Below are 15,037 nucleotides of genomic sequence, written 5' to 3' on the forward strand. Positions count from 1 at the left end.
TGACTTAATCACAGTCCATACTAAGAAGACGACCTAACCCCTTAGTAGAGAAGTGAGCTCAGGACTCCTAGGGCCTGAACCATTGAAGCCATTGCAAAGACTTCCATTTACCTCAGTGGGCAGTGGATCAGTCCCCTAAGGCATAAGGAAGTGAAAACACAAAATATAACTATATATAGTCGTGCTTACAGTAAGCAAGACAACTGGTTGCTTTTAGCAACAACGAAGTAAAATCTACGCTGTGACTGAAAGTTAACAGCGCACACATAGCCACAGTCTGCTCAGTTCACCTTTTCAGCTCCAATATATTTAGAAATTGAAAACTGAGTATGTTTCTTGGTTTAACAGGAGTCTCCAAGTGTGGACATTTAGCAGGTCATAAATATGAGGAAATAGAGTTCAACTGCTTCACTTCCATCAAGAAATCAGGGTAAAACTGTCTGGAGGGAAAGAGAAATTTGCCAATAAGCCTTATCTGATGTATTTCTGACTTCTGCTTGCTAAGCTTCACATTGCAAAACCAGGCCACACCCCTGTGAATAAGTTCTCTAATACCTACCATCATTTACAATGGGAATAGACTATACACTATTTGCTAACCAAGCCATGGCTTAGGTGGATTGCTTAACATTTATCTTGAAAGAACTGCATCAGTCACATCTATGCACAAGGATTTCCTCTTTTAAGACTGTGAAATACACATTTTTGGCCCCAGGAAGAGACTAGCCTATCTAAACTGAGGGTCTCCTCATGCCATCCTGTAAAGGAGTTCTCTTTAAAATTTACAAGTATTTTAATAAGCAGAAATTTATTTATTGTATTAGGCGGTGACTAGTAGGAATAATTACAGAAAGTACAAATAAGTGATTCACTTTATAAAATTATCAGAACAGGTATATTACTTATATTGCGGTACAACTGAAAATGTATTAGGTGCTTTACAAACAGAGGAAAATGATTTCCCTGCCCCCACAGAATGTACAATTTAAAAAGACAAAGACAAGTGAAAAGGAATATAACATACATGCACAGTGATTGAGGTGATAATAGGCATGTCTTATTAGTTGGAAATTTAGCAGTCTGTGATTTTGATTGTTAGGCTCACTAAATTCTCCTTCCGAATCCCACAACATATTGCTTTATTCTCCCCTTTGCTTCCCCCCCTTTCCTCCCAGTAATCCCCAGATTCAATTCCACTGTCTTTATAATCTTCCCTTCACATAAATTAACAGTTCTCATAGGAAAAATAAATAAAATATGCCCCATTGACTTTCTCTGACTTCAAAAAGGGCTGCTCACATGAGGAAAGTTATGCATCTGCTGAAGTGTTTAGAGAATTAAGATCAGCTAGTCTCTGTTTCTTGATGAGCATTATGTACCATCACAAGGAAGGATACTTTTTACAAAAATACATCTTTAAGAAAATTTCAGAGGTAGCCATTAAGAATTTCAAAATGTAAATAATTTTACTAACAAAGAAAATGAAATGTTTAGGAGGTGGGAGTTATTCCGCCAGCCCAAAAGTCTTTCACAACTAAAAAGAAAAAAAAAAAGATTTTGCACTGAATTTGTCAAATAATTAAAAAAAATTAAAAGCACTTTTGATGACAAAGGACTTTTTCCTGCTACATAAAGAGTTAATAGCAGACTGCTCCACCATTCTGAGCATTTGCATGCCTCAGAGGTATATTTCCTGCAGACACATTATCTGATTAAAGAAAGGCAAACAAACTGAATTGAAACCATTCTTTCTTTAAGTCCAGCCTCTTCTTCCTGTGATGTCATATTACAAATCGATCGAGCTCTTTTTTTCCTCCCCTCTCTCTTCAGAATACTCAAGGCATACTACACACTCAGCATCTGAGGGGGAGATCTAAATTCAGCAAGAACAAACACGCTTTGGAATTGTATGTCTGAATTTCTAAGCAGCCTGCTCTCCGCCCTGTGGGGTTAGCATGCAGTCAAGTTGAAAAGCTTGTTTTACAGCAAGGCGGCAGTGAAAGAGGTGGAAACTCCTACATCTTACAGAGCCCAGGAAATCTTTTCCTAAGGAACCTCAGTTACACATTCCCAGTTAAACAACTTTGGAAGTCTGCATTTAAAGTACTTCTCTGCTTTTTGACTTGCAGTTGAACATAAAGCAGCAAGTTCTGTATCAGCTTCATTAACAACTGGGAAAACAAGAGCGTGGAATTAAATGTAAGGATGACCTCATCTGTTGCCTGTAAGCCTGTGTTTATTATCGCCCAGGACTGGATGTGTGACTATTGTGGCATTTGGAAGAAAAGAATGATCTCCGGGTGATTCCCAGAGCAGTATCTTCCTACTGCAACATTCATGTTTCAACTTGGAAGTTTTAAAGTAAAATGGAAAACTTATGAAATCATTCACAGACCAAATTCATCTGCAAGCTACCCAGAGATTTTAAAGCAGTTACTGCAGAAGGGCTGCTAACAACGAAAGGAATTCAACATTGTAAATTTAAATTGCCATTATAATGGAAAGAGCTAATTGTTCCACTGAGGACTCCTTTAAGTATATTTTATATGGATGTACGTTTAGCATGGTGTTTGTCCTTGGTCTAATATCAAATTGCGTTGCTATATACATTTTTACATTCACATTAAAAATGCGAAATGAAACAACAACTTACATGCTTAATTTAGCAATATCTGATCTGCTTTTTGTATTTACATTACCCTTCAGGATTTATTACTTTGTAACAAGAAACTGGCCATTTGGAGATATACTTTGCAAGATTTCTGTCACCACGTTTTATACAAACATGTATGGAAGCATTTTATTCTTAACTTGTATAAGCGTAGATCGCTTTTTAGCCATAGTGCACCCATTTTGGTCTAAGACTCTTAGAACCAAAAGAAATGCAAAAATTGTTTGTGTTGCAGTATGGATAACTGTACTAGCAGGAAGCATGCCAGCAAGCTCTTTTTCATCTACTGTCCCCCAAAATGAAACTGGACAAAACACATGTTTTGAAAACTTTCCTGCTGCCACATGGAAAACCTATATATTAAAGATCGTTATCTTCATTGAAATTGTGGGATTTTTTATTCCACTAATCTTAAATGTGACCTGTTCTACGATGGTTTTAAGGACTCTGAATAAACCAGTTACATTAAGTCGGAACAAGTTAAGCAAAAAGAAGGTACTCAAAATGATTTTTGTCCATTTGGTGATATTCTGTTTCTGTTTTGTGCCATATAACGTTACCCTAATACTTTATTCTCTTATGAGAACACAAATATGGATTAATTGTTCATTAGTAACTGCTGTCAGGACTATGTATCCTATCACTCTATGCATTGCGGTTTCAAATTGTTGTTTTGACCCTATAATATACTATTTTACATCAGACACTATTCAAAACTCAATAAAGAACAGAACAGCTAGAACACGCAATTCCAGATTCTCTGAAATCCAAATTACTGAAAATTTTATTCAACACGGCCTCCAGACTTTAAAAGCTAAAATATTTGACAATGAATCTACAATATAAATGGAGAGAAAATACTGGGACTGAAATGCACCTTTCTTCAGCTGTGAAAATGTTTTCTTGTACACTGAATAAATTTTCTTCACTTAGAAAACTGTTTACATAATGATTAAAAATGGGAAAAAGTTAAATGTCACTTCTAAACATACTTTATAGAAAAAATTAATTACTGCAAGAATTACAAATATTTTTATAGTTGTCAAAGTTTTCTCTCTTCTGCCTTTATGTCACAGATTCCATGACCTGTTATAGAGTCCCTCCTGTGTCTCCTTACAATTTTGAGCCACACAAAAACAAACTGATATTTGGAAACGAAGTTGATACTAACAAGGCTCAAAAAAGTGTTTTACAATTCAACATATTATGCAGTTAGAAGACCAAGTCTTCACATTGTTTGTGTTAACAGGTTAAAACACTTTAAATTAAAAAATTTAATTGTGAAGACATTATTTTAGGCTGCAACTATTTTGTTTACATGCTTATTTCTTAATGTCTGGATTCTTCAAAGCATTGATCAAGTTATTGCAACTCTTGTGTCAGTTCCACAGGTTCCACACCCACCATCTTTTGTAGGATTTGTTTACAAAAGTTAAGCTATTCCTTTGTAAAAACAAATGTACATACTTTTTAATCCATCTGTAAAGTTACTGAAACAAGATTTGTCAGTTATTTGATAAGAATATTGCTGACAAAAAAGTCAAAGCTGTTCCTAAGAAACTATAGCAAATAAGACTAAAACAAAGACTAAAATCTTTAAATAAGTGTTCTGTTTGGGTTGTGTAATTTAACTTCAAAAGTGCTTCTTTGCTATTGAAAAAACGTCGAGTATTCCTCACATGAACAAAGATGTCCTGGGTGACATATGAAATATTCTTTTCCAAGAAGACAAGAAATGGCAGTTAGCTGTTTATTGTAAAGTACTCTCCTAGATGTTCTGTACGTCACATAAGCTCCATAATTTTGTTGTCTAGGTTTTTAAATGTGAGCGTCTTGTACATTTAGAGATAATAAAAATATTTATTTATTTGAGATGCCTGAAAACTGCTGCAATAAATCCAGGAATTTTTAAGAATTAAAAGCTTATGTGAAGCAAGATGCAACTTTGTTTAAAAGTGCCATGTGTTTCATACATTCTTCAGAAGCTGGAGTATTGTGCATATTTTGCTCAGAATTTACTTTTACTGTAAAATAATAAATATTTAAAAAGTTAAGGAAGTGTCAAGTGGTGGTTCTCTCAAAGATGATAAAGTCTGGAATAAAAATTGAACTAAAGTATACTTGTGTTCTGGATTTCTCTGTTCAGTTATAATATGTAGATATGTGACTAGCAATTCAAGCACTCTTACTTCTGGGCAATCTGAGGAAGGCTGAGTTCATGTTACAGAAAGCGTGTACTGCACTTGCAGTTTGATGTTCAACTATATCGTCCAATTGTGTCTATCACTCTATGTAAGTGTTATTCAAATTTCACTTTAGGTTAGAAATGCATATTGGTTACTGTTACTGAAAATGTACATTTGTGCTTCTTAAAGAGCTTACCTTATCAGAATTTGATTCTGAACGACTTTGGCAGCCTAACCATACAGCAATATTACTAATATAACATTCCCAGCCAGCGGGGAAAGGGCTGGACTGGCTGGGAATGTTAAGGGCTAGTGGAAGCCCATATTACAACGATGCGCTCAAAAGTCGCCTGGGGGAGGGATAGCTCAGTGGTTTGGCCTGCTAAACCCAGTGTTGTGAGTTCAATCCTTGAGGGGACCATTTAGGGAACTGAGGGTAAAAAAAAAAAAGTCTGGGGATTTGTCCTGCTTTGAGCAGGGGGTTGGACTAGATGATCTCCTGAGATCCCTTCCAACCGTGATATTCTATGATTCTATCCCATAGTCATATAGAAAGGAAAATCCAAAGTACCACAAACTGAAATACTACAAATGTGGGATAGAATTCAGTGGATAATGGCCTGGCTAATCCTCCATGATGACAGGAAAGCTTGAATGCATTCTCACAAGAAAAGTTTGCCATAAACATAAATGCTAAGGGTGAGTTTATAAAATGAAATGGGGGATCCAGAGAAAAATAAAAGCAAAATACAAATACTGTAACAAATACAATCAGAACTAGTATGTCACCCTTGACATTAACTCTAACTCCTAAAAAGCACCATATAACATAGTTTCATAGTAAATTCTTATTTACAGCAGAGTTTGACTCTGCAAAACAAAATTTTAAAACTTGTGCCTTACAGTACAGGCACCGCTCACATCAAGTGCTATAAAAGAGCTCAGCGGGCAACCTTGAAATCTTTCTTTGGTTCATACCAGACTTTAGAAAAAGATAAAACCCAGAGAGTTATTGGAATATATCTGTTTGCAGTGTTGTAGCCGTGATGGTCCCAGAATATGAGACATGCAAGGTGGGTGAAACAGTAACTTTTACTCGGCCAACTTATATTCACCAACAGAAGCTGGTCCAGTAAAAGATATTGCCTCACTCACCCTGTTTTAGAAATGCATCCAACAGTTTTACACACGGTATTCAGATTAATAAAGTCACTGCCATATCTGTGCAGTTGAAACTAGTAATACATCTTGTTTCATTGCAGCTATTCAAAGAGCTTTTTAACCTAATGATATAAAAATGGCATCTATAAAATAGCATTTAAAATATAATTTAACTGAAATTTATAATCAGTTATACTTATGATGAACAATAATCTAAATCACTTATTTCACTTTAGCTTGTAAAATCAGATTTTTTTTTTAGTTGTTCTAAGTTATTTTACATAACTGTTTGCCTACTAGCAGATGCATGGATAACTTTCAAAGTTAGTTCCTCACTGCACAAACACACATAAAAAGAACAAGGATAGAGGAGTAAAATTTAAAATTACTTGTTAGTGCAGTAGGTTTGTTACTTTTTTTAATTGAAAGGCCTTTAATTTTGTTTTTTTCTTGCTCTCCTCACAAGATGCTTAGAATGATGTTCTGAGAGTCTCTTTCGTGGTGTGTGCGTATGTGCACACACTCACCAGCCTGTCATCAGCCACCATCCTTCTACCAACAGAAAATGATGGCCTAGGTTCTCAGCTAGGCAAAGCTACTCAATTCACTGGAAAAGCAGCAAAGAATCCTGTGGCACCTTATAGACTAACAGAAGTTTTGCAGCATGAGCTTTCGTGGGTGAATACCCACTTCTTCGGATGCAAGCAGTGGAAATTTCCAGGGACAGGTGTGTATATATAAGCAAGCAAGAAGCAAGCTAGAGATAACGAGGTTAGATCAATCAGGGAGGATGGGGCCCTGTTCCAGCAGCTGAGGTGTGAAAGCCAAGGGAGGAGAAACTGGTTCTGTAATTGGCAAGCCATTCAATTCACTGGAAGGTTAATTGTGGCACGACACCCCTACATCATAGAAGTTAAGCACAATGAACCCATCCACAATTCCTCCCAGAATGTGGTAGGGTGAAGTGGGGTAGCTTTTTCGAAGATTACATAAATACAGAATCACGGGCCCGGAGGCCAGAACTGGCTGAGGAGATAAAATTGCACATAATGGTACTGCCCTTTAAAACAGGCTTTCCAAGGTATCATTTAAAAAACAAAGCCAAACACTAAGGGAGTATCTACACTGCAATCAGAAGTGTGACTGCAGCATTTGAGGACATACCCAAGCTAGCTTTGATCTAGCTAGCTCAAACAACAATAGCAGTGAAGCAATGGCAGCACTAGTTGCACAACCCTGCCCAGGACCCAAGGTCTGTGTACTCCAGGTACCACAAGCTGTACAACTCCACCCAGCACTCTGAGTATATACAGGAGCAGCTAGCAACTGAGGCATCACTGCTATTGTTATCCAAGTTAGCTGGATCTAAGAGTACTGCAGTCACATCTCTGACTGCATGTACATATACCCTAACTGTAGCTTCTCCCACATTGTACTCTCAGGATTTTCACTGCAGCATGGTCTAAGCCAGTGTTTCTCAAATGTGGCCACCAGCAGATTTTTCTGAAGCCACAACAGCCTCCTGGCCCAGGAGTCCTGGGTGGAAATGGCTGGAAAGGAACACCAGCCCCTCCCTGCAGTGACCAGCTGTTACTCCTGGATGCACTGCTTTGGTGTTTGCTGGTGTCGCCAGCAGGGGATCGGTACCCTGCACTGCACAGCCCCCTGTGGGCTCTGGGCAGTGCCTCTGCAGACACATGGGGCTGGTGTGCACAACACAGGAAGAAACTTGGACTCCACAGGCAGCTGGTGATTTCCCAATCCACCTTTGGGGCTTCAGCCACAGGGCTCTGGCTCTGGGCTTCAACCCCAGGGCATCGGAGCTTCAGCAGGACCAGCCTTATAGGTGAGCTGTGGTCAAGAGGCAAGGAGTGTGGTGGGCCTGGGGTGTGAGGCCATGGAAGGTAGCTCAGGGCAATGGGGGGGTTGGGGGACAATAAAGCAGGGCTCAGCCGCAATAGGGGGGGTGGGGAGCCCAGTGAGGCAGTGAGGAATGGGGGAGGCAGCAGGGGCCAGGGGGGATGTTTCTGTTGTGTTTAGGTCCACTAAAGAATAAAAGACAACTGTATATTATTTTTATTATTGAGTCTGCAAAGAAACCCTGCATAAATAAATTACAATTTGGACGTGTATATGTGCATGTTTGTTTTTTTCCTAAAAGTTAATTATTTTAGAAAAACTGGTCAGAACAGCCACCAGCAAGAATTGCTGGCCACACTCTGAGGCCACTAAAAAATTTGTTGCAAGAACCACAGGCCTAAGCAGAGGACTAGGAGCTCTTGAATTCCAATCCTGACCTTGGCACCAACTCCCCACTGTGTCCCTGAGGCAAGATTCTTAGGCCAAATGTTTTAAACCAGTGTGCAAAAAATGTTAGCTTACTAAAATCATGCTTAGCCACCTAAATAAAGTTACCTGATTTTTAGAAGTGCTGTGCACCTGCAGCTCCCATTTGTGAGTGCTCAGCAATTTTTAAAATTTAGACACCTAAGCACAGATTTAGGCGATGTCTACCCTAGCAAGCTTACAGTCACTTTAACTTCATATCAATGCCTTTACTTGATTGTCTTAATCTGCATATGGGACTAAAAATAAGAAAATATTCATTTTTGTTACCTGTGCTTCACAATGGCAAGAAAATCTTTAGCTCTGGCCATAATTTAAACTTATATGAATATTAAATGCCACAGTCATTTCACAAGGAAGAGACGTTAGCTTTCTAGGTATTGTAAGAATTAGAATAGTAATAAAGAAAGTATTGCGTGTGCATAGATATAGATAAAGTATATATTATTTAGATCTCAGATAAGGCAAAATCTACCGTCAGCAGAGTTAACACATCTCAAACACAGCTAGAATAAGTGACGATGTATAGGTACATTGGCCAAAGTTTTCCAAAATAGGAGCCTCAAGTTAGGCTCTTAAGTCCATATTTAGGCACCTATGAGGGGGGTTGCTAAAAGTTCCTATTTTGGAAAATGTTGCCATTGCTTTTCAAGTGTCTGCAGGATCACTTTTATAGTTTAATGAATACCAAAACTCACAGCGGCCAAAATATAGCAGAGAAGAACAGAGGAAGTCGCTCATATGCAGCCTTAACTAGTTAAAGTAGTGTCGTTATGGTCAGATTTGTGACTAAAAACAATAGTTAGCTAAGACAACTTCTTCCTGGGCTAATTCTTTAGTTACAAAAGTAAGTTTTAAATTACTTTCCTCCTAGGAGTACCGCACAGCCAAAAAGCTAAGAGACAGTACTAGACACTATTCTGGCTCATACATCAAACAAACATTCATTGAATGAAGAATGTTTTTGAGTGATTATTTGTGATCCAGAGATAAATCAACTTGAGTTTCAGATTTCAGGCTGAATTTGCAGGACAGGGAGTTAAAAAAACATTTTTTATTTGTAAACAAATAAGCTTATAAGGACCAATTAAAAGGCAATAAATATAGAAGCTCACAAGGGCATTTTAACCGTTATTTTTCAATGCTTAAAAAGCACTTTAAAAGTTAAAGCAAGGTTTATACTCTTGGCCTGTTTTATCTCTTCTCCCCACCCCACCCCCCACACTTCCCCATTCAGGTAAGAATATATAGCCGTTCTGCAATGTAAGCAAATCTTTTAGAATTAAAAAAAAATATTTTTCACTTGTGTCCTAAACCTGCATATTGACTACTTTGGGATTTTCAAAAGCACCTAAGTGATTTTGGAGTAAAACCCCAACAAAAGTCAATACAACATTTGTGCCTATGTTGCTTTTGAAAATCGCACCATATTGTATTAACCCACTCTACCATCTTGTCCTCAAAATTATTTTCTATAGTCATTTTACACCTGAAATTTAATTTGTTCATTGAATTCCCAACAGTCAATATATCTTAAGGTCTATACACCTCAATAGATCTGAAAAATTAGACAAGTTCTAATTTTGTTAGATCTAATCATTTGTACCTTAGGGTACTAGCATTTGAGTGTTGGGATGGAAATCTAAGGACGACACTCTCCCCACGTTTAAAAAGCCAAGACCAATAGAAATGTTTCTGTAGTTGATTTAGAATGAAATGGAAACTGTTGTTTAGAAATTATTAGCACATCTGTGCTGAGTTTGCTACCCCCAAACATTGCAGCATTGAGAATCTGAAGTAAAAATGACAAATTTGAGAGTAAATTAATTTTGTTTGAAAATCAATTAAACTTTTTTTTAATTTTGCTTTCGCAGTCTAAGGTTTGGTCAGAAGCAAGGATCAGTACAATGATTTGTTTTGAGTTTGATTTTTACCTTGACAATATCCATTTAATATTTCAAATTGTATGTATGGGGGATTTAAAATGCTTCTCAGCTGAAGACAAGATAATGCATATGTGAGTGGTATGAAGGCTGCTTCAACTTCAGCCACACCTTCCCTTACCTCTTTCTCTGTAGGATCAGTAAACTTTTGTAATATGTTCAATGTAGCACATCAAACATGGATGAAACTTTGAGAACAGAGCCCTGTCTGCAAAAGGACATTTTTGGGAGAGATTGGACGGCTTTCTTTCCATTTCAGACATACGACCTTAGTAACAAATAACAAAGAATGAGGAAGTTCAGAATTCTAATCCACGCTTTGATACTGAAACCTTCTTTAGCCTCCAACTAGTAATTTCACCTCTTTTTTTTTGCAGTTCCCCTTCTATAATGGGGATTACAGATAGAACTGGTCAAAAAAATTCCATCAGAACTGTGACAGAAAATTGAGTTTTTGCCTAAATGAAATATTTTGCAGAAAATACCTGCTTTACTCAAATATTAGATTTTTGTTGTTGGAAAACTGAAAAGCCAAAACCTGAATGGTTTTTAATTTTACATAGGGAAAACAAAAAACATTTTCTGGCCAGCTCTGATATGCATCTATGCACCTCACACAGCTGTGAGGTGGATTAGATATGTTAAGGCAACAAAGAATCCTGTGGCACCTTATAGACTAACAGACGTTCTGCAGCATGAGCTTTCGTGGGTGAATACCCACTTCTTCAGATGCAAGACAAGATATCTTGCATCTGAAGACGTTCTGCAGCACGAAAGCTCATGCTGCAGAACGTCTATAAGGTGCCACAGGATTCTTTGTTGCTTTTACAGATCCAGACTAACACAGCTACCCCTCTGATACTAGATATGTTAAGTACTTTGAACATGAAAATCTCTGTGTCATGGTGTGTCCACCTCATACAGGACTGGAAGGGGTTAAGATGGCCAGGTGAACCAATTAACTCCATAGGCTGCACCTGGAGGAGAAGCCAGGGAGCAGGGAATTCACTGGAAGCAGGCTCAGGTGGAGAGGCCTGCAGAAAGCCCAGAAGCTGAGAGCGAAAGGGGACTGCTGGGAAAGTCTACAGTCACTCCCTGGGAGAAGGGGAGGTGCATTTGGGCTCACCAATCCAGAGAGGGAGGAGGCCAAGTAGGTAGGACAGAACTCAGGGAAAAGCAGTAAGGTCTAGACGGGAACAGACCTTGACTGCTGGCTATAGGGTCCGTGAGCCAGAACATGGAGTAGAGGGCAGACCTGGGTTACATAAGAATGGCCATACTGGGTCAGACCAAAGGTCCATCCAGCCCAATATCCTGTCTACCGACAGTGGCTAATGCCAGGTGCCCCAGAGGGAGTGAACCTAACAGGTAATGATCAAGTGATCTCTTTCCTGCCATCCACCTCCACCTTCTGACAAACAGAGGCTAGGGACATCATTCCTTACCCATCCTGGCTAATAGCCATTAATGGACTTAAGCACCATGAATTTATCTAGTTCTCTTTTAAACCCTGTTATAGACCTAGCTTTCACAACCTCCTCGGGCAAGGAGTTCCACAAGTTGACTGTGCGCTACGTACAGAACTTCTTATTTGTTTTAAACCTGCTGCCCGTTAATTTCATTTGGTGGCGTCTAGTTCTTACATTATGGGAACAAGCGATAAAGAGTCCTGTGGCACCTCATAGACTAACAGACGGATTGGAGCATAAGCTTTTGTGGGTGAATACCCACTTCATCAGAGGCACGTATCTGACAAAGTGGGTATTCACCCACGAAAGCTTATGCTCCAATACGTCTGTTAGTCTATAAGATGCCACAGGACTCTGTCACTTTTTACAGATCCAGACTAACACGGCTGATTTACTTGTTCCCTCTGATTATGGGAACAAGTAAATAACTTTTCCTTATTCACTTTCTCCACATCACTCATGATTTTATATATCTCTATCATATCCCCCCTTAGTCTCCTCTTTTCCAAGCTGAAGAGTCCTAGCCTCTTTAATCTTTCCTCATATGGGACCCGTTCCAAACCCCTAATCATTTTAGTTGCCCTTTTCTGAACTTTTTCTAATGCCAGTATATCTTTTTTGAGATGAGGAGACCACATCCACTCTCTTGGGAATACAATGCTAACTCCATTTCACATGCAGCAGTTGCTATCCTCCAGTGAAAAAATGCAACATTGAGCCTACTGGTTCCATTCCTTACAGTCTTTTGTTTTTGGCAGGGACTCTAACACACAGTATCTATTACTCTAGATCAGTGGTTCTCAACCTATTGGCCATTGTGGGCTGCATCCAATACTATCTGTCTGGCCCTGCGGATGTTACATGGGCCACAGCTGTGTGCTGATAGGGCTGCAGGTTGAGAACCGCTGCTCTAGATTTACACCAAAAAGCGCAGCAAAGAGTGAGCAAATCCAGGCCAGTGAGTGAGTCGAGAGCTACTGAAATATGAAGAGCCACAGCTCCTGTGATCCTGCAATTAACAATGAATTTTGTTTGCCTTAAATTGTAAGTACCTTTAGCTAGAACAAATGCTGCAGTTGTGATGCTTTACTTTTCTAAAAATGAAGAAAACAGTGACTGCAGTGCAGATATCTGCTAGCTGTAACAGCAGTATGTTGTAGACCTTGTTATTCCAGTGTAGCGGGGCTTGGCAATAAAATGAGACTAATAGTGGCAGAGACCGAGTGTGGAAGCCTTTGCACTCCCACACCTGAAGCCGAGGAACAGCTTTGACTATGTGGCTCAAAGCCCTTCAGAATTTCTATTTATTGTGGTCAGAAGGATTGTGTGTGTTTTTTTTTAAAACTACTTTTCATTTTGTAACATTTAGAAACACAAGATTTCGTTTAATAATATAACTATTACCAGTGTGGAATGATGACAAGTGGACTTTTGCAAATAAAATTTTGCACTCTGACTCTCCTCCATTGAAAGGTAGGTAATGACAGAGCTACCATCTTACACAGGGGTTTTTGTTTAGAAAAATCTAATGCAAATCTAATGTAAATTGTTCAAATCTGCATTTCTTAACGTTATAAAAATAAAAGGGAATTTAAGAATTCTGTTAGCTGAATAGTTAAAGTAGCAAACAATGGAGTTGGTTGGACACAAAGGGAGGAAATATGCTGCATCTTTTAAAATTATGATGCAGCAAATTCTCAGTGGAAGGTGTCCTAGTCCAGAATTATTTTCCAGACTGGGGAACCCAACTATACATATACATATATCGGGAACCCCCATATTCACGGGGTTATCTAAAGGCTCAATTTAGCCCATAATACTTTACATTTAATGTATATTATGGGTATCAATAAATGCTGGCTCTAAATATAATATCCTCCTAAAGCAGCTGAATAAACGTTTGTTCAACACAATAGGATTTTTGTTTTCCTCTAATAAGAATAATGTAAGTGTTCCTTTAAAGCTTCCATGGTACTGTACATAGGAATTATATTATGATGAAATGAAACAATTTTCAGAGTATTGTGAGCAACCTCAGTACTAAATTTTCCTTTTGTATCAGCCCATAGACATGTCTCCTGTAAGCTTTTTTTTTTTTTTTTAAACACAGGCAAAGTTTCACATGCTATTAACACTGCTGATATTTACATGGGTGGGGTAGGAATCGTAGTCTCACTTTGTTCTGATCAGACATGTGAGGGAAGGTACAGGAAACACCAAGTGGTGTTCGAGCTATTCAGAGTGGGGGATGGAGGAAGGGAGAAAAAAATGAATAGCTGAAATAAACACTGTGTGGTTATGATTACTTTCCATGTGTAATACATTATTAGAAACAATGTATATAAAGAGCCTACCATAATGGGGTCCTGATTCCTAACTGGGGGCCTCTGGGCACTACCACAATATTTTAAAATAGTAAAACATTTGATATTTTTAATTTATAATTATAAGCTTAATTGGCACAAAAAGGATAAGTAATTCATATAACAGAGAACGAAAAAATATAAGCAATTTCAAAACAATTATCCAAAGGTTACCACAACATACATTGAAACAATCATACCTATACATGAAATACCATTGGTAATGCCCTTAATAGAGTAAACACAGCAATGCCACTGTGTGGTCTACAAATTTTGAAACACGTGCACTTTATGACTACAGCATCACATGTCTGGGCACCCAGGGAAAGAAAGAAAATACCCATCAAGAAAGAAACTCAAATTCAAGCAACAAGTGGTAACATTTCAGTTGGACAATCAGGTACTGCATTCCCACTGAATAGAACTTGTCAGAAATTTTCCAGCTGAATGGTTTTCCGTTGGGAACTGCGAATTTGCTGAAAGCTAAACATTTTGTGGAAACATGCCAATTTTGACTAACCCTCCAATGGAACACAGGCCAGGTTCAAAACTTGCCTGCGAGCTCACCTGCCCAACTCCTCAGCGGCCCACCAAAAGGACTGATGTGGAGTTGGGAGCCCAGGGCATCAGATTCCTGGGGCAACTCCTGCAACCTAGGGAGTCAGCTGGCCTGTGAGTTAAGCAGTTCAGTAAGCCGGCTGGCCCAGGAATACGGAAGATCTGGGGTCACTGGGCTGTCCTGAAGCCAAGGGCCCTGGAAACCCTGGCAGTTGCTGACTGAAACTGATATTATTCTTGTCAGAGACAAAGTGGGTGAGGTAATATCTTTTCTTGGATCAGCTTCTGTTGATGTAAGAGCCAAGCTTTTGAGCTACACAGAGCAGGTCTACTTCAGACC

At 38.7% G+C, this 15,037-nt stretch overlaps 2 protein-coding genes across 7 annotated transcripts in view; one reads left to right on the top strand and one right to left on the bottom strand.

Annotated features, from left to right (window-relative positions):
• Nucleotides 1-15,037, bottom strand: part of RB1 (RB transcriptional corepressor 1) — a 176,360-nt gene that overhangs the window by 68,506 nt on the left and 92,817 nt on the right. The gene's annotated exons all lie outside the window — the stretch shown is intronic.
• Nucleotides 1,822-4,762, top strand: LPAR6 (lysophosphatidic acid receptor 6). Its single transcript, XM_039519863.1, has one exon. It carries the CDS (start codon nucleotides 2,498-2,500, stop codon nucleotides 3,515-3,517), a length of 1,020 nt encoding a protein of 339 aa, XP_039375797.1. The 5' UTR covers nucleotides 1,822-2,497; the 3' UTR covers nucleotides 3,518-4,762.

This window comes from Mauremys reevesii, linkage group 1 (assembly GCF_016161935.1).
Source record: "Mauremys reevesii isolate NIE-2019 linkage group 1, ASM1616193v1, whole genome shotgun sequence".
Lineage (NCBI taxonomy): Eukaryota > Metazoa > Chordata > Testudines > Geoemydidae > Mauremys > Mauremys reevesii.

What these genes read in the sequence shown, in the direction of transcription:
- LPAR6 (XM_039519863.1), top strand. Translation starts at nt 2,498, where the DNA reads ATGGAAAGAGCTAATTGTTCCACTGAGGACTCCTTTAAGTATATTTTA.